General features: G+C 54.1%; 2 protein-coding genes across 2 annotated transcripts; one reads left to right on the forward strand and one right to left on the reverse strand.

Moving 5' to 3' along the window:
- Positions 1–10,560: 10,560 nt before the first annotated feature.
- On the forward strand, positions 10,561–11,805 carry VOLCADRAFT_97117 (uncharacterized protein; the record flags this gene model as incomplete). The annotated part of the gene is made up of 5 exons (XM_002956111.1): positions 10,561–10,661; positions 10,762–10,891; positions 10,958–11,166; positions 11,256–11,352; positions 11,497–11,805. 5 exons carry the CDS (start codon positions 10,561–10,563, stop codon positions 11,803–11,805), a joined length of 846 nt encoding a protein of 281 aa, XP_002956157.1.
- A 2,416-nt stretch (positions 11,806–14,221) lies between these two features.
- VOLCADRAFT_97118 (uncharacterized protein) lies at positions 14,222–19,441 on the reverse strand (the record flags this gene model as incomplete). The annotated part of the gene is made up of 10 exons (XM_002956166.1): positions 14,222–14,244; positions 14,398–14,435; positions 14,524–14,580; positions 15,664–15,774; positions 16,452–16,573; positions 17,552–17,637; positions 18,168–18,260; positions 18,953–18,982; positions 19,220–19,228; positions 19,393–19,441. 10 exons carry the CDS (start codon positions 19,439–19,441, stop codon positions 14,222–14,224), a joined length of 618 nt encoding a protein of 205 aa, XP_002956212.1.
- Positions 19,442–20,331: the final 890 nt, after the last annotated feature.

Raw genomic sequence — 20,331 nt, forward strand, 5'->3', positions numbered from 1 at the left:
GAGGGCGGTTGAGAAGGCCCAGGAAAATGGGCCGTCCAAAACGGGAAGGGAACGCAAGAGGCGAAATATCTGGGCTGCCGGGGGAGGAAGAGGCGGAGGATCTGGGGGTGTAGGTTTGGGTGAGGAAGAGTGAGTGAGGGGGTGTAGATTTGGGTGGGAGGAGAGAGAAAAAAGGAATGGCGGATGATACAGAACCCCGATGCCATTTTCAAGTGTACATGCTTTCCGTACACATTTTCCGTACACACATTTAAGCACTCTGACAAAGCACATATGTACTTAAACAGGCAAGCAGGCCGTACATACGAATTGGCGGTACGGGCGGCCCCCCCGGTCGGTCCCGGGTCGCGTGTGGTGCCGCGTCATGGCGGGGTTGGCGTCACACATAATACACCATAAGCCATAAGACACGTTATGTACGACACAAACGGAATGTACGACACGTACGACACACCGTACCTTCCGTTCCCCCCATCCCTCTCCCTCACCTCCTTAAGCTCGGGGAAAGCCGCCACCATCGCGAGCCTGCTGACCACCCCGGCCTCCAGAGCACTGCCCCGCTCTGTCTCGTGAAGCAGGTGCACCTCGTCAATGAGAACCAGACGGATCTGACATGGGCAGACATACAGACCGACATGCAGACGGGAGGAGTCAGACAGACAGGCGGAGAGACGCAGATCCGTGGATACCGTCAGGAGAGCTGAAGATAAACAACAGACATTCCGGGGACGGACGGACGGAAGGACAGATGAACAGACGGACGGACGACAGGCAACGTAAACCACAACAAGGTTCCAAATCTTTAACAGCGGAAACCAGAGACCCTTGGACTCACAAACCCGCAGCTTCGAATCCCCGTCGTCGTACACCCCCCTTCCCACTTGGAGAGCCCGAACACTTTTAAGGGGGATTCCATCACACACCCCCGGAACTTTAACCGCATTACAACCCACATCGCTGAGGAAGGTGGCGCTGCGGTTCTGTTCACTGAGCTTCCGACTGATCGCGTCTAGCTTCTCCGGTGTCGTACACAGTACGTCAGCGGTCTCCAGCTCAGCAGCGTCCGGCTCCGAATCCCCGCTCAGCTCCAGTACGGACAAACCCAGCTGAGCGCCGAACCTGCCGGTGTGAATGTGTGTATGGATATATTTGGTGGTGGTGGGGTAATTTTGGGGGGAGAGAGGAGGGGAGTTGACTCCGCACGCAGTTTGCCTCCGAATCGCTCGATGGATGCTTCAGCATGGACACTGCCAAAAAAATACGTTTGTCGTACACCCACGGTCACCAGGAAACGGTAGGAGACGGAAGGGTAAGGTACGAGAAAGGCTGCCTCCTGTACACAATAGAGCCGCTTCCTGCAAGGGATGCCGTACTTTCTATCGTACGTTCTCATTTCGTTCCCTGCCATCCGCTTTTGCGCACCCCAACTGAAACCCAAGGCCCCCCACAGCTTGTCACCACGGCTGCACGAGTCACATCGTCAGCTAGCACGGGCCATCCGTCCTTCTACTTTACCTTCAAGATCACTTACGGGCAAAATCCCTTATCATCCCCCTATCCGTCTGCCATACGTACGGCCGTCGTACGTATGCATGTCGTACCCGCCAAGATTTACGCACCTTGCCTTCCAGTCCTTGCACTTCTCCTGAACCAGAGCCCGCAGCGGTGCCACATACACCGCCTTGTTGGTGCCGCGAAGGGGCCGCAAGCTGCTACTGCCGCTACCGCCGCCACTGCCGGGCGCTGCTTCGGCCGGCTGCTGCTGCAGGTGCTGCAGGTGCTCCGACAGCAGCCGCAGCAGCGCTAATTCCATGACACCGGTTTTGCCCGAGCCAGTAGGCGCCGAAACCACCTGTATGGGTGCACGTATCCACTACGCATGTGTACACGTACGCGCGCGCGTGTGTATGTGTATGTGTATATGTGTGTGTGTGTGCAGCCGGGCTCTAATTCTAGTGGCGGAAAGCCTGATGCCGGAAGCAGTGACTGGCCTGATGAAGCACCTGGGTGGTGATGTGCCGCGATGTGGGTTGGGTCGGAGTACCTGCGTCAGCTGGTGACTGCCTCATCTCGCATGTGGGGTGAACGTGGGCTCCAACGCGGGTCCCAGGATGCGGGTCAAATGTGGTTTGGGTTTCTCTTTCAAATGAACTTGCGGGATGGATGGATGGATGGATGGATGGATGGATGGATGGATGGATGGATGGATGGATGGATGGATGGATGGATGGATGGATGGATGGATGGATGGATGGATGGAGCGCACGGTCCATGAACCGGCGGTGAGGTGCAAACCAGGCTGTCGAGTGCGAGGCCTTGATTGACGTGCCTGGGATAATCGACCCGCGCGGTCCGGGGAAGCGTGACCCCGGTTCGACTCGATTTAACCCGGCTTTATAACTCTTGTACAATCCGATTTCACCCAGTTCGTGTCTATCCTATCCGGATCCGGACCCGGATCCGACCCGTACGACATACCATGTTGACGTCTGAGCCGTACGCCTCCTGGAAGCATTCCGACTGGACCGGGTTAAAGTACCTGGTACCAGAACGCAATGCAGGCGCACAAAACCCAAATCGTCATCTTCAAGAATCATTCAAGGGTAAGAAAAAGGATATCCATAATCAGGTGGAAGAGGAAATGTCCCATTGGCGGCACACGGACGCGGCAGCCATATCGTACACTTCAATTTGTACGACAATCTGCCCTTAAAAATCTGTTGCGGCACGAGATTCTGACCTAGATGGTACACATGCGTCTGGCTGCAAATAGAGGTAGGGGTAGAGGTAGAGGTAGAGATATAAGAGATAGATAGATAGAGGTAGACATATAAATACAAGGACAGATGGATACGGATACAGATATAGACAATAGATACAGTCACAACTTGGCAATGCATGGGTCGAAATTCCAGTTACTGTGTCTAGAACCTCTATATAACCTTACGACGCAAAGAGGCGACACAACACGCTCACCTATAATTTGGGAAGAGCGCCTGGAAAGGCTCTGGAAGGTCTCGTACAGCCACGAGCCGATCTGAGGCATCTTCTTCCATTTGGAGCACATGTTGATCCGGCTGTCCTAGCAGTTGTTGCGGTGGGTGCGGTGGTTGTGGTAGTTGCGATGGTTGTTGCTGTCCTACGTGGCCGTGAGGCCGTTGTGCGCCTTGTGTGGACCAACACTCGTTCTGTCGAAGCACAGCATAGGGCTCGGCGCGCTCGCTGTAACCGAACTGCCCAGCCGCATCTCGGGCAGCACTCACGTCAAGCTCCTGCTGCTGCTTTGTGCCGTGACCCAAAGAACTGGCCTGCCCAACAGCTGTTTGTTGTGGATAGTGTTGTTGAGGCTGAGTAAACTGCGGGTGATGCATGGACTGTGTGTGCGGCATTCGCTGCTGGGACCGTGCACTGTAGTAAGCGTCAGCCATCTCTGCTTCCATATGGTTCTGGTGGTAATGCTGCTGTTGTGTGATGGTGCGATTTTGCATCCCGGCATCCCTTTGCGTGGGCTGTCGCATGCTGCCTAGGGGACCAGGGAGGTTCTCCTCAACTGGTCCACGCCAGGAAGGAGGATTGCCATACCCATGTGGGTTGGCTTTAGATTGGCCAAGATTGGGTCCTTGAGTGCAGTTATGACTTGTGCTTTCATAATCCCAGCCTGTGGTACCATTTCTACCGTAGCTCCAAACGTCATCATTCACATCGTCACGGTCGTTTGCTCCGTGAGCCACGGCAGACCCGTTCAATTCATTCCAGTATGATGGTGGTTGTTGAGCATCACTGCGTTGGTGTTGTCTTGTGGCCGTCGAGGCCGCACCACCGCGGAGAGCAGCGGCTGGCTGTCCATGCGCTTGCAACCCGCCTCGAGTTGAATCCCACGGCCTGTTTGTGTTTCTTTGCTGGTCAAACGATGAATCGCTCAAGGTATTATAATGTTGCCGGTTGTCTGTGTGCATCGCTATCTGTCTCCCGCTCCGTGTGGAAATGGTTGGCGCTCGTCGGCACGTTGCCCTGAGGTGTGCAGGAGGATAATGCACGTCGGGGAACATTTGATATAACATTTTCACATGGCGAGGATAGCCGGCTCGCGTACCTTAACTCCCGCAACTGCAGCCCAACAGCAACGCCTAAAATCGCCCCTCAGATACACCAGGCAAGGCTCATCACCAGGAAATCCTACAACAAAATTCAAGTCTGTATTGCTAAGCGGGCGATTCTTTCGCCTTCCGGATACCGTGGTCGCTTCAGGCACCGTTTACAGGTTAAGCAAGTGCTGAAGGTGCATCCATGAATAATTAATTAGGTAATCAAGCAAACATTTGGCTTAATTTAATAATTTCGATATTGTCGCGATCTCCTTTCGGCCCCCAAAACATTGGGGCTTGCTCAATCTGTCGTTTCAATTTCGCCGGTCTCGGAGCATTCGATCGACATGCTGACGTCCTTCCTATCCATGCTTCGTAATGGCTTTGAAGTTCAGCAGGCTTTGTCATGTTATAGCCCTCATGGCTTTACTCTCTTTACTGTAAGACATAGCCAACGAGACCCTTTTTCTTGCCAGTCCTAGCTGGTACCGCTAATTCTCCGATTGTCCATCGGCAATACCACATAGCCTCGGCCTTCCCGCACTCATATACACAACCTATTGGCAAACATTACGACTACGACCGGAGGACTAGCTATGTTCAGGATTAAAAGAAATGGACCGACTCCGAAACTGCAACATACAAAAGTGGGCCTCAAGCCCAAAGGCGGCAAATGCGGCCATTCGCTGACACAGAAATTTGTGTTAGCAACAAGCTACTTCAAAACTCATGCGGCTGGGAACGAGACTAATGATATCGCTGCATGGGTAAACGTAGATAGGCCACACGGCCACAGGGGCGAGGCAATCCTGATGCGCTCCGCGCTGGGGCCCCGCCCAAAAAGTGCTGTTGTGCCTTCACGGATCTTCAGGCGACATTGCTCGCCTAGCAAAATAATTTCCTAGGTACCTTCAGCATTCCGGGCTAAGTGTCTCCATTTTGCGAAACTTGCCTCGCCTCCAAACCAACATGATGGTTCCGCTCTCGTTTGAAACGTTTGAGCTTGATTCAACCTTGGGAAATGGATGTGAGCTTCCATGAGAATGCATCGGTGCGCATGGAAGCCGACGCAAGGCCCCAAGCCCCGCGCGCTCGGGCCTTGCTTGAGCCTCGAAGAAGCTATCCTTTCCCGAAGGTGATGGGATTTCGGAACTAAACCGCCATTGGAGCCTGACATCGAGCCGATGCTGCAAATCACATGACATCGCTTTACACCAAAACGGTCGATCAATCCGCCGCTGCGCCGGTCTGCGAGGAAATGCAAAGTGCGGTTGCACCCGAAATTGTGAACTGGAGGCTTTGCAAAATGTTTAGGACAGGATTTCAGGCAAGCCTAGGAGCGCATTGGCAAGCACACCTCGCGATGGTGTCGAGTGGGGACGTGGACGGATTCTTACCGCCCCAACACACCACACCACACTACACCGCATCACGCCACGAAAACAAAAGCCGCCTACCGCAAGACCGCGTGGTGAGCATTCACGAAGGCCGCCCCATCTAATGACCCCAACTGCAGCAGAGTGCAATCTTTGCAGGGAGGGTCAGTTGGCATTCCTGACGAAAACTCTGCTCTGAAGGTTTTTACCTTGGCTAGGCTAGCATTCTCGACATTTTTCTAGTCCCAGTCCACACAGCAGCAAAGGTCTGCTGCCCGTCTGCCTGGGCGTACGGCCGGTCAGGTTCCTACTATAGCACAGCCCCAATTATCACAAGAAACCACCCGCGCAGTGAACCCCACCTCATCCTAGGGGACGAGGTTTAAGTGATCCAATTCACTACCGCCATGGCCACCGTTGCCATAGCTACAGCCGCAGCGGCCGCCGGCTCATCATTATCAGCAGCAGCAGCAGCAGCGAGAAATAAGAAGCAAATCAACCGTCCCTGCATCGTGCCGCCATCATGCCAGTAACTAGCCCCGCATCTAATGAGCTGTTTTTTTCCCCCACACACCCCATCATCTAATGAGCCGTTTTTTCCCCATACTGCACAATGCCGTACGCGTCAGGAAATCTTCTAAATGCGTTAACGCAAGAGCTGTCATACCAATGTTTGCATCCCAAGGCCACGCATTCGAATCAAAACTAAAACGTGCGCAAACACCCTCCTACTTGTGAAAACCTCCCCCTAATTGTGAAAACCCACTCCTTGCAAACCTCCCTCACTCATCAAGGGACGAGGCGAGATGCACCCGCAACCTACCCTTGCCTCCCAAACTGTGCCCAACCTTTGTAAAAATACCTCCCCGGCCATCTGCTCCATCCATGCCTCTGCCTGCATGCATTCATATCCATATATCGAGCCCAGCCACGTATTCGCCCAATGACCCAATGCCTTCCAACCAATACGTCTATCGAGTCCGTCACGAGTGAGCACCACGAGTGGAAGCTCTTCCCGCACATCACGCGTGGCAGCTCCTGCACCCGCTTTTCCCGCACGCAGCCGCTGCCGCCGCCGCCGCGTGCTGCTTCTCCCTCGACAAGAACACAGGCGCCACGGGCACCGAAGCTGGCGCACATGCCTCCCGGCAATTCTCCACGCAGCCATTGCTAAAAGGGTTCACAAAGCTGTGCCCGTCGGGGCCCTGCAGGTAGCGGTACCGGTGCCAGTTCGCCAGCTCGTTGGTCGTCACGTTACGGGCGATCTGCGATGCCTGCGCGATCGCCAGCGCAGCCACGCTTAGCCCCACGAACACGTCTATCACCTCGAATAGAATCATCCACACCAAGCTGTCGGGCCGCCAGTATTGCGCGTTGACGTGGCGGTTTATCTGTATGACCCCGACCACAGCGGACACGACCATGGCATACAGGGCCATCCATAGAAACGCCAGGAACAGGTGCCGGTTGCCTTTGCCGATGGCGTTGCCTACCCACGGGCAGAAGTGGTCGAAAACCTGCCCAAAGCAAAAAGACGACATTGACGAGACGGGTACAAAGGCAGGACAGGCGATGAAGGTATGGACGACGCGGACTGATACCATAATGGTACAAAGGAATGCAGGGTACGAAGGAACGATGCGCTTGGAACGTTCCTTTTGTTGGAGAACCATGGGTTGCCGCATGCAAGCCCAGAAGAGAGCTGCCGTAGTTCTCGCTCGGGTGTTGACGAAGGGGCTCGTCCCCGGGCCGCCGCAATCCACGCAAAAGGTCTGCGCCACCTTGGTTAGCTGGGGCACAGCTACGAGGCAAAAAGTCCATGCTGTCGTCTACCCCGCACACCTCATCACCCCGTGTCACCATTTCCCCAGGCCTCACCTCAATGCATCGATCCGTGACGGAACAATGCTTCGCCCGCAATGGCCGCACAATGCGGCACGTTACACACAGCTGCTGCCAATTGCCCGCCCACAGCGCCGGTGAATCCAACAACTTGGCATGCCCGTATTTGGCACCACGCGACGCAACACCGCCGCTGCCGCCGCCGCCAGCTCCGTTGCCAGCTCCGCTGCCGCCATTGACCGCAGCGACGCTGCGCTGCACCGCCGCCCCGCTGCTAGCTGGAACCACAGCACCACCCACCAGCGGTGCCTGCACCTCATCTGCCGAGCTGCTGCAGCTGCCGCTGCCACAGCTGTTGCAGCCGCTGTCCCGCTTGTTGTAGGTCTCCCAGCCCGTAGGGATGTAGCCCGGGTCGCTGGTAGTTACCTTGTACAATAAAACAAGCGCCAGGGATGCGGATATGGCAACGCTCCATCCCCAGAACCGCAGCGTTGGACTCATAGAGGGGTCCATGACCTTGTACATGAACAAGCTGACGAGACCGATGATGAGGGCCCAAATGAAGGGACACAGCTGCGTGGCTGTGAGCCACGCCAGCCGACCATGCTTGCCAAACCAGCCCCCTGTCGCACCGCCGGGCTCGTGCTTGGACTTGTACTCCGCGAGGTAGAGGCCAAGGTAGCGATGGCCCTTGTCGATAGCGAGCTGTGCGGGAGTACTGCCAGTTACGTCCTGGTAGGACAGCGCGCAAGCGGACCCGCCCTGGAGCAGCACTGTGCACGCCTCGCCATTTCCCTTGATGGCCGCCCAGTGGAGAGGAGTGCAGCCCTCTTTGTCGGCAAGCGTGTAGCGAGCGTCAAGGACGAGCAGCAGGCGGATAGTGTCATGGAAGCCCTTGTAGGCTGCCCAGTGGAGTGGCGTGCGGCCGTCGTTGTCGGGTACATCGACATCGGCATTCCAGCGCAGAGCCAGGTGATAGAGAACGGCAGTTTGCCCATATTGCGCAGCCACGTGCGCTACGCTGTATCCTCGGTTGTCACGCAGTTCCCAGTCTGCGCCATGCCGCAGCAAGGCCTCGATGACCGGAAGGCTTCCCCGCACCGCGGCCCAGTGAAGAGCCGTCTGGCCGGTGTGATCACTTGCATTTACGTTGGTCCCACGTTGCAAAAGGTAGGTGCTTTCTGGGACACGGTTGTTCAGAGCAGCCCACTGGAGCGGGTAGTACCCATTTTCGTCGGGCTTATTCACGCTGGCCGGATCAGCCTCCACAAACTGCCGTAGCTTGTCAAAATCTCCGTAGGCACAAGCCTTACAAAGCGTGTCAACCACTGCAGGCTGCATGGTACACAAAAGCGCGCGTAGAGGCGCCCACGCAGGCCTAGAAGCTGCAGGGGCGCCTCAGTGGGAAAAAGGACAACACTGTTCACAAAGCTGTGGTCCTGCGGCCCTGCGACGAAAGTTAACGTAACTACCGATAGACTCTAGCCCGTGCAGAGCAACCCACGATAGCTAAAATATGCCTTAGTTTGGCAATTCGTTTATGAACAATCTATAGTAACGGGGTTAGGCAGGCCGGCAGGACGTCAGGGGGTTCGACTGGAAGAGTCTCCGCTAGTTACAAGGCTTTCTGTGCAACCCTCAACATTTGACAAACGCATTTTCAGGAAAATACGATATTTTACTTGTTACAACTCTGCTGCTAAAAGCCATTCTCAGGCGGCCAAGCTGTATCAGGGTCCTGGATCTAGGGCTGAAACACCGTACGACAGGCCCCAGCAGCTGCTGCAGCTGGAAGTGGGACACATTTGCTTGTTCCTTGCTATCACATCTGATAGGACCAGCAATTTATAACTAGGGTCTGCCATGTACCACAGCTTACTTCGTTCAGGAAGGCAGACTTGGCAGTGGACCATCAGAGCTGGTGTTAAATCAATGCACCAGGAAGAGGACATCATCAACTGGGGCCAAAAAAGGGTCGTGCGATGCTAGGAGCAGTACCTTGACGCGCGTCAGGGAGTAAGGGAAACGGCAATGCCATGCGCATTCCGCATGTTGGAACCCAGCTGGTCCCAGCATCGTCAAACGGCCAGCAAGCCGAAAATTCCAAATGTTATGCAGCCACTGATATGCATCGTAGGAACATTTTTTTACATGTATTGGTCATTCGCATCTGTGAATTGTCATGTAACACACCCAGAAAGGGGAAATGGAAAGATTACATGATGCAGGGGAAGCAAAGATGCAGGGAAATAGTGGACTGGAAAGCCCTGATTGCTGCTTGGACCTGTAGTGCATTTTCCGTTGTTTGGAATCCACACGTCAACGGCAATCTCTGCATCTGGTGTTATTGTGCAATATGCAAGGGAATGAAACTTACAACAATGACTCGAGTATGCGGTGACGCGCCAATCCCTCCTTTTTTTAAATCCCGCCCTAATTGATGGTGGGGCTTCCTTTCTTACGAGGACGAAGAATCCTGCCCATGTGCGCAACCATACAGGACGATTTATTTTCTATAAAGGAGGAGAATCAGTTAGGGTGGTGAAAAGACCACCGGGCCGGGGTCGACCATGTCAGGTGGTGTCAGGATGCGGAGCAGAAGTGGCGGGCACCAGTGCCCGGGAGAAGGCACGTCAACTCATGGCATATCTGAAAGAAATTAGTGGGGTCCGGGCATAGGTCCTCCAGTCGACCAGCACCGCTCCCTTGTACAGATAGCACCGATGAATCGTTCATCGAGAATAGCTCATTTCAAATTAGTTCAGATACTTAATTGATCCTGTGTGCTTTCCCTGGCGGAATTGTTGCGGGGAAACACATGTTAACGGTCAGTACAACATCTAACATATACGATACGAATCTTTAAGATCCACTGGACGAGATTCATTTCAATTGCTACGAACCCCTTGCTGATACGTCCTTATGTTGGGTGGGGCAGTTTTCAAAGAACAGTAGCCCAGTCTCGGGCCGCCCCGTCCGTTCCCGTTCCATACTGTTACCGTACTAGTACGACTCATAGCCAAGAACCAAGATGGTCAACACTTTAGTTAACTAGTGTTTAAGTTTCATTTAAAATCTTTAAGCGGCTATATTTATCGTTTCTTGCGTACCAAAGGGAACATCCTGTCTGTTAGTTAGCGGCACGTGAACGGTTATAGAGCATTTTCGGGCTTATGGAGCATTTTCGTTGTCACCACTAGATTGAGTTAAGTAGCTGCACATCGAAAACCGAAGTAACTTGCTGTGTGTGCGATATCATGGCCGCAGCTGCTATCGAAACAGGAGCCGTCAGGCCAACTTATTCCGCGAGCGCCTACTGGGATACTCGCTACATGGGGCCAGCAAAAAATTTTGACTGGTGAGTAATAAAGGTGCTTGTGGTTTGGCCGCCAGTTTACAACTTGTATCGGGAGTGCGTTAGCCAAGCTACGCTGTATGCATGCGTCGATGTATTGCAGGTTCTTCAATTATCCAGCCTTAAAAGCGCTCCTTCGGGAGTACCTGCCGACCGGCCGGGTTCTGCATGTCGGATGTGGGAACAGTAATATCCAGGAGGGTATGGCAGCGGACGGCTTCACCGTAACAAACGTAAGTATTCGGATTTGAAACTTGAATATATCTGACGACGTTTCCAAGGTGTCCATGTTGTCGCAGGTTGATATTTCGCCCGTTGTCATAGAACAGATGAAGCATAAGCACGCAGACATTCAGACCTTGGATTATATGGTAGCGGACTGCAGAGACATGCCACAGCTCGAAAACGGCAGCTTCCAGTCCTGCATCGACAAGGGAACACTAGATGCCGTGCTCTGCAGCCAGTCGGGACAGGTTGACGCAGTCAAGTATCTGCACGAGATTGACAGGTGATCTGCTGAATACTCACAAAGTCTCATAATTCCGTTGGGTTTACTTAATTGCTGCCGTATCATGCGGCCATTGTTTTTTTCCGCAGGCTGCTCCAGCCCAGCGGCAAATTCCTGCTCATATCCCTTGGCGCCCCAGCAGCTCGGCTCTCCCTGCTGCATAAGCAATTATGGGATGGCGTTCAGGTGATGCCTCGCATGGCTCCCAATAGTTAAACGTATCCAATTAGGGGAATATCTCTTCGGCCCCAGCTGCTGTGCGTTCTGCCCCATGCCTCACCAGGGCATAAATAAACGCTGAGCCCTCCCCCTTCCACCCAACTCCCGCAGGTCCTGCTGCTGCCCAAACCGCTGCTGTACCTCCAATCCGACGTCACGCTTACTGGCCGTGCACTGCCCTCCCACTGCGCCGCTGATAAGGACCAGCCCATCGAGGCGCTCGGGCCCTGGCCCGCGTCCGAGGCGGTGCAGGAGCTGGCGACGCGAAACTTAGACACGCGGGACTACTTTTTCGCGTACATTTGCACAAAGCCTCCGACGCCAATCCCGTCGCCGCAGCACCAGTCACCGCAACCAGAAAGTCAGCAGGCATTGACTCTACAGCTGCAGCAGCAGGCGCTACAGCTGCAGGCGCTGTAGCTACACAGCCATTTCAGCTGGAGAAGAAGCCTTCGGCGGGTCTGGATGTGGCGGCTTAGTTGGCGGTTCTTGAGACCCCCACCTAGCTGCGTGAGGGCTGCCGAGAGGCTGGTAAGGCTGCTTGGAACGTCCTAATTAGGGGAGGTACGTCGAGGGCGTGCTACGAACACTGTGGGGCTTGACCTCACGGAGGTGCCAGCAGCCCTGTGATGATGACCAGTCCTCCTCTCCTGAGCGCCAGCCACCCTCCCCCGAGGTCGATAATTGGCGGAGGATTTAGATGTGGAAATGGAGTGGTAGGATGAATATGGGCCGACATGGAGTGAGGTGAAGTTGGGTGAGGTGGGGGAAGAGAGGACTGGGGAAGGGTCTCTGCGTGTGGCGTGTAGTTACGTGAAACGGCAGGAGGCAGGAGATGTGAGAGGCTGGTTGTTTACAAGTTTACAAGTTCCACACGAATGCGGCGGGAAGGTGTCCGCCAGAGCCCGAGGGGTGGCCATGTACTACTACACATGTACAAATGCAGTGGTGTCACCAGACCAGGCCACGCCAGGCCGGGCTGTTTAGCAGGCCGGGCTCTTGTATCCTTGTTTTGGTGTGCAAGGGGAAAGAGAGAGGGAGAGGGGGAGAGAGTGACACACACAGAGAGATGGGCATGAGAAAGACACACAGAGAGTCTCTGTGTTGGAAGCTATGTACCAGGAGGAGGAGCAGGACGATGTGGGTCCATCAAGTGCGTGTAGGAACCGCGGCGAAGGGGGCTCAGCTCAGGGGAGAGCGAGGGCGACGATGAAGATGAGGACAAATATGACGATATGATGATGGCGATGATGATGATGGCGATGATGATGATGATGGTGAATCGCAGAAAGGTATGAGGCGGAAGGTATATGAGAAAAAAAAGGCAACGGCCAGCCGCGCGTTGTGCGTGGGGTGGCGTACGGGTCCATGTGGATGGTACCGTCAGGATAAGACAGACGTATGCTCTAATGTATCTCTGTCTGTTTGCATTTTAGAATCCAGAAAAGCCGCGAAATAGTGATGGGCTCTAGTATGCATGTGCGTATGTATGTATGCACGGGTGCTCTCTACCACCCCTTGGGGATATAGAAGTAGGGTGGAGAAAAGTATTGGTGATACTGGTGATGGTAGGGTGGACGACTCTGCAGTAGGAAGGGGAGCACGAGGATGAGGCGACGAGGCGGGGTGCAACTGGCCAGACCAGGCGTGTTCACGTCTCCACGCGAGGCATGGGAGTGAAGAGGTTGAGGTTGAGGAGAGGAGGGGAGAGAGGACTAGACGTCATGTTCAGTACGTCGTATGCCTTATCCTTATAACACACTAATAAAACCCAGGCTAAACCCTCCGCAACAACGCGCCACTGCGTTCCGTCGTGTGCACTGGCACACTATTACAGCAACCCTAGTCGTAGTTCCGCCGCCACAGCTACAGCAACCTCTACAGTTGCGATTTCCCCCAGCGGCAGCTCAGCTTAGGGGAATGGGAGAATGTTGACACCTGTGCTGTGAAGAGTGTGTGTGGATGTGTGTTGCGGGGTACATCTCGGTCGGGCAGCTGCCGTGAAGCGTGTGCAGTTAACCATGGAGGCCTTTTTGTATTGCTTGTTAGTTCGGTTGGCGAGTCGGTTACGTCGGTTGGTGAGAGCAGGTGCAGACTTGGGGGCGGGGAGAGAGAGAGGCGCGCTCCTGCCAGGGTCGATACGTGATTGGTTCGTTGGTAGTTAGGTAGTTAGGTAGGTACTTTGTTTTTGCATGCAGGCGTGGGGCGTGTGGGTCGTTCACATGGCGTTGTTTTAATTTTCCCGCGCTCTCTGTTTTGAACAGTACCCAACGTGGCTCTGGCGAAAGAGCCCAGGGGGAATAATACCTGGTATATTTATTCCCTTAGAATAAATTTAAACTGATCCAAATCGACTATGATGTTCTACACATCACATTGGGGACGTACACTCGCACATGTGTGTGTGCGTGTTGTGTTTTGCCCCGAAATACCTTTCCACCCGGCCGCGCCCCATCTCTCCCCCCGTCAGCACGGAACACGTCCTGGGTCCTAATTCATAGGGCGCTCATTGTTTGTATGTTTGTATATAATAAAATATTTTTGCTTTTCTCAAACGTATTGCTGTGAGTGGTCACGGTCGTCCAGCTGACATGGCGCTGGAAACATGTCGTACGCTGGTCCTGGTGTTCGTGTCTCACTCTGCACTTTTCATCTGCCCCCCCGTGTTTATAGTAAGGCCGCATCGCTTTCTTTCCTCCATCGCCGGCCCTTTCCCCCGGGACTCCTCTTTCTCTCCCTTTCTCTCTCTCTCGTCCCATTTGCCCAATTTGCGGGGTCATCTGATGCAGTCAGTGATGCACCATCGTTCATTCCGAATCGTTTAGATTTGCGATGTCTACTGTGCATGCGCTGTGCATGCTGCGACACACACACACACACACACACACACGCCGTGGTGTGAGGGCGACAGCGGACATGGAAAAAGCTGCGAAGGCGGCGTTTGCCTGCTGTTTGCCCCAGTTGCCAGGGGAACAGAGACCGCGGGGCCACCGGCTGCATGGGCGCACACACCTGGGTGCTGCAGCGCTGGCGCTGAGCCTGCGATGAGCCTGCGATACAGCTCGCGTGATATATTCAGAATTCAGATGCATCCTGAATATGGATTCATTCGCGTCTGTGATAAGAGAGTGGACGCACCCCCATGCCGATGGACTGTGATGGAGCCTCTGTGTCTTATAGTGACACAACACACAGCTGCGAGCCGACCGACCAGGAGAATGGAGGGTTGGTGCGTTGACGCCGCCGTTGATTTTCCAGGCAGATTCCACTGAAGGCTGGAGATGGCGAGAAGGTTGTGGTGGCGTCGGCACACATGGATGGATAAGTATGGATGAGGGTGTCCTGAAAGGGACTGCCAGGCTATAGCGACCACGGGTAAAGCTATATGTACCGCCATACGTCTCACCATCATAAATAATAAATGTGTACAGGTTCATTGCGGAGTAGGTTCCATCCGGATTTCTGGCTCAAATTCTCAAATTCTGGATCTAGTTTGGCATCGTTCTGGGCCTGTTTTTATGTGCTGGATTATCTTGGGGCGTCGTTGGCCGCTGTGATTATGTTGAAACATGGTGGTGGTGGTGGTGGTGGTGGTGATGGTAGTCCATCCGAACACGGCTTCAGACACGGCTTCAGTAATGTAATATAAACACGGCTTCAGGTGCGTATTGTAAACTCCTACTTTTCTCAAAAGTTACATGACTAGTGCAGGTGAGATAGAGGCAGGAGGGAAAGTGAGAATGACGATGGATGGATGGATGGATGGATGGATACATGAATGAAAGAATCTAGGCAGCAAAGAATATTTAAAAGACATAATATCACATGCACCCCTTCAACCCCCAGAGACAACACATATGCACACACGTGTCTGTGTCTGTTGTGTTGTTGTTGTTGTTGTTGTTGTTGTGATGTTGTTGTTGTACATGACCACACGAAAACAAGTAGGATGTGAAGGGCCCGGCACGTCGTGCCTGGGCCTCCCCTTGCGGTGGGTTGCACACCAGTGGTGGGGCGGCAGGTTAGACATGAGCTCTGTGCGGGGAACTCGAACGACCCACAGGTCCTCATATCTTACACACATGACCAGACCTCTTTCGAACACATCTCTTCCTTGCGCCGCTCTATACCATCATTCTCATCACCGTTATCATAATCCTAATCATTATCAGCATCAGCATCATCAGCATCAGCATCGATCGTGGGACTTCCCCCTTCATCTCGGTTCACTGCAGGGCTGTCCTGGCGAGTAGGGCCGTCATCACCCCACAGGCTCACATGCGTTGAGGCGGCACTGACAGAGATTTGACCATGGACAGCAAAGCAGCCTCGTATTGGGGTCGATCGCCTTCGAGCGTCTGGGCTGTGATAGTGTAGAGGCGGTTGTACCTGGGTGTGGATGGGGATGCATGGGAGGGGAAGGTGTTACCAAGAGGTTGTGTGGAGAGCGGTAGGAGGACTGCTCACGGGGGAGCGAGGGAGGAGATGTGAGAAACAACCGCGGGGGCGATCGGCTCGTGTTCACGTGGGGTAATTAATGGGACACATCAGGACGGGGCCCAGAGCCAGGAACAGTGTACGGCACGTAGGGCTAAGGTTGTACGGAGCTTGTGAGGAAAGAGGCGAGGCAAGGGTGAGAGGAGACGCAGATCCAGGAGATGGAGATCCAGATCCACCGGGCCCCCCGCCACCTCCTGCGTGCATGTCTGTCTGTCTGTCTGTCTGTCTGTATGTATGTATGTATGTATGTATGTACGCTTTCTCCTTCACATCCACACAACCGTTTTCCTCCTAAACCGTGGCCACCCCGCCTCGCACGTTTCTGACTGTTGTACTCGTGCTTGCTTACGGCAATCCATCAACAGGGCTCCCAGACCCATTTCCCTTTACTAATACTTTACACAACACACAATTTCTTCTACGGAAGGGCTCCCTGCTGGAATTCCGAGTTCCCCAGCCAGTAATCCATTACGCCATGGGGCCCCGTAAAACCACCCCGAATTTAAATCCAATTCCGTATCCCAATCCAGACCCGGATCCAAATCCGGGTCCAGATCCAAACCCACATTCCGTTGTACCCCAGGGCGAGCAGGGAATAGAGGTGCCGTTGCGGTTCTGGAAGCTTCTGCACAGTGTACTCTACAAAGTAGCGGCCGGATAGCTCAGTGGCATCAACCAGCTTGGCAACCTGAGGGGGATGGGGAGGGGAGGGGAGGGGAAACACGAACCACGAACGAGTGAAGGGGGGGAGGGGAGGGGAGGGGGCGGAAAAGGCGGCGGCCCCGACCACCGGGGGTTTGGTGTTTGGGGGGATGAAACTAGTGGGGTGGGGTGGGCAGGTTTGTGGGTGAAGGGGAAGCGGTGTAAACCTAAGGAAGGAAGGAAGGAAACGAAGGGAAGGGAGGGGGAAGAGATGTTGTGGGTGCTGGGAAACGCCTCAAACCGCGCTGATCACCCGTCCCACCACAAAATCCCCTTCACCTGCAAACACACACACACATGCACATACATGCACACACATGTACACACACACGCACACACACACGCACATGCACACACATGCACACACACACGCACACACACATGCACACACACACGCACACATGCACACACAAATACACGTACCTGTATCGGCTCCTTGCCTCGCGCCCATTGCGGTGCTCTCAACAAGTACGACCTGTCCTGGGAGTTCACCAACGAACTACCGAACTGGTATGGGCTGCCAAACGAGCCCAGGCGTGTAAACTCCTATACAAGGAAAGCTCCCCCCATGCGCGGAAGGACAAAGGGGGGGGGCCAGAAGAGGGGCCACTGTCGGGGAGCAAGACGGGGGACGTGCAGCATGGCGGTGGCGGCCTCATGAAACGCCTTCCCTCCTCAACCCAACATGAACATCCTTTTTTCTTATAATTTTTATCATTTTTTCATCTTTTTTCCGTAGCGGCACTTTTCCAATCTAACCGCCCCTTACAGCCGGCACCTCCTGAAAATAAGAAGAAAGTCAGCGATATAAGACCCTATTACCTCTACATTTTTTACAGTTTTGTATTTATAGAAATATAATAGGCAGGCGTCCAAATAAAACCCCTGAGCATAGCCCGGGAGACTTTAACCCCCCCCCTTTAAAAACCCTTAAAATGAAGCGTCCCCCTACTGGGAGACCCACCACTGACACGTTGGTTATGACCAACGTCACGTTGACGTCCCGGGGGTTGGCGCCCTCGGGGATCCATACCAGTGTACGGCGGGCACCTGGGGTTCGGTTGGTTTCGGTTGTGTGGAGGAGGAGGAGGGGGTAATCATATGCGAGAAGCTCACGAGATTATGCCGTTATTACAGTAGGAGGCAGGTAGGACTAGTTATCCGTCCAAAGTCCAAAGTCCAAAGTCCTAAACTGCTGAGTGGTCCTTAGCGATGAAAGCATCGACGAGGATGCGGGGTTGTGCTGTTGCGGTGTCGTAATTGCGGATGGGGCTTGGTGCCTGGTGGTGGCGGAGGATAGTCGAATATGCGAATGTGTGCGTGTGTGTAGGTGGTGGCGCCTTCCTCACCCCGCCCCACCCAACCACCTCCTTCCCCCCCAGGCTGCCGAGGGTAGGTCCTCGTGCGCTTGTGCGCGCTTTCTCTCTCTCCCCCTCTCTTTCTCTCTCCTTTCTTCTTTTACGACCTTTCTCCGTTACCATTCGCCTACCCGACCTTAAGCCCCCAAAGCTCTTAAGAAAACCCAATGGCCCCCCATTCTCAACCCCCCCAGCCCCCCCCCCAGCCCCCCCCAGCCTCACCTGAAGCTCCGCTGAAGCTGCTATTCCCCGGCAGCTCACCCTCCCCGAACACCCAGCCGGGTGGTACGGCAAGTGTGAAACCGTCCTGCGGGTCTGCGGGGTCCGGGGGAACGCCGAGGAGGAGGAGGGGGAAGGGGGGAAGTGAGGGAAAACGTTGGATGATGCGTTACAAAATCCTGCTGGTGGTGGTGGTGGTGGTGGTGGTAGTGGTGGTGGTGGTAGTGGTAGTGGTAGTGGTAGTGGTAGTGGTAGTGGTAGTGGTAGTGGTAGTGGTAGTGGTAGTGGTAGTGGTAGTGGTAGTGGTAGTGGTAGTGGTAGTGGTAGTGGTAGTGGTAGTGGTGGTGGTGGTGGTGGTGGTGCTGATGCTTGTGCTTGTGCTTGTGCTTGTGCTTGTGCTTGTGCTTGTGCTTGTGCTTGTGCTTGTGCTGGTGCTGCACGCAAGGCGGAATGGGAAAGTTCCGTCGCATTTCAGCTTCCTTGGTTCGTACGTCGGTTTTGTAGACTGTACGACATCACGTGTACATGGCGTGTAGCCACCTGTTTCAGGTAGGGTACGGCAGCCTTGCTGCTGCAGTGTCTGCTGATCTTATCTGCCTCGCTCCTCTCACTTCGTCCACCACACCGCACAGCGCACAACGCCAAAACTATTTTAAAAGCGCTTTCGCTTTTGGGGATCTGTTCCGCTGGCTGGCATTGTCCCATGCTCCTTGACCCTGACCAATACCCTAGTAGTCGCCTGGCGGGCGATACCTGCGCCACGTCGTTCCCGTACAACCCCGGCCCACCTGTGTATCTGCTGAGCACTGAGGTAGCGCCTGCAGCTTTCCAGCAGGAGTGAAGCGGGAAGAGGAGAGGAAGGAGGAGGGTTGGTAAGGGTCTCCGGACTCTTATGCTATTCCGTAGTTTGGCAGCAGCTTTTGGCTGCTGACGGAAGGGCAACGAAGTAAATTATTATAGTAGGTAACAGAATGCATAGTATGAGCTCGATGCTGGTGGTATATAACATAGTAAGATCAGAACGCGAGCTTTCTGTTGATCGTCCAGCGACTCACCCTCCAACGCTGAAGCAGGTCGCAAAGGAGCCAAGCCGAGAGCAGCGCCAGACGCTAGAAGTAGTTCTCGCCGGCTGCAATTTGGATATACGTCATGGAAAGGGCCGGGAGGGTAGCGGCTTGCTGGTGACAAGCGAAAGCTTTGCGGGTTCGTCCATCACATCGGCACGCACTTGATAACTCGTGGAGCATCTTGACGGTTCGGTTGTTGTGATGAGTCATGTGAGCTGTTTACAATGACCGATCTCCGTCCGAGAGCGCTGGCAAAGGTGGGAACCGGCCGATGACGTGCCAGTGCGCCCGAGCGCCCTGAAACAGAAGTGAGCGCGGTTTGCCTAAGTGCCATTTTCATATATCGCTGGCTACAACGCGACCAGATTGTAGCTAATCGTCAATGATAATTGGACATCAATGTAGGCAGTATCTGGACCGTTGTAAGTTGTTACAAAAGTACGGTCCTTCGTTGCCCGAAAAATCGTCTGTAGGCGGAGCAGTGCCTGAAGCATTACATCGACATTTCCTTGAGATCACCCCGTGTTAGGGGTGTCGCTGTTCATACGAAATGCACTCCTTCAACTCTAAAGGACCACCTATCCGCTGACAAGATAGCTGGAATGTTAGGCGTTGAAAGAAATGAGTGAGCTAGCCGCACTGAAGGCAATTTCTAAAGCAAAAGATAGCGAGGAAAAACGATTGCAGGAGCGCAGGCGGAACATCTTGGTACTTATTCTCCGTCACCTCGCGGACCATGGTTACGTTGACACATATGAGAAGCTGTGCACGGAGACAAACTTAAACCTTCAAAAGGTAAGGATTCTGCTGGTTACACTCCATACCCCCGCCACATGAAGACATGGGCTGTCCGCTCGGTTTGGAACCCCTGAGCCTCGTAGACGTCTCTCACAGGTCGATGTTGCGGACAACATAGATCTAATACGAATCTTGCAAGAGTTTGAAGAGTCTTATGAGCTCAAGTTTGGCAAACGCCCGAAGGTTGTGCGCCGGCTGGTTGAGGAGGTACGAGCCTGACATAGCCGAGCCAGCGGTCTTGCCACAGCTCACATCCTTTAACTTAAACTATCTCCACCTCCCCAATTCCCCACTTCCCCATA

Source organism: Volvox carteri, assembly GCF_000143455.1.
Source record: "Volvox carteri f. nagariensis unplaced genomic scaffold VOLCAscaffold_58, whole genome shotgun sequence".
Classification (NCBI taxonomy): domain Eukaryota; kingdom Viridiplantae; phylum Chlorophyta; class Chlorophyceae; order Chlamydomonadales; family Volvocaceae; genus Volvox; species Volvox carteri.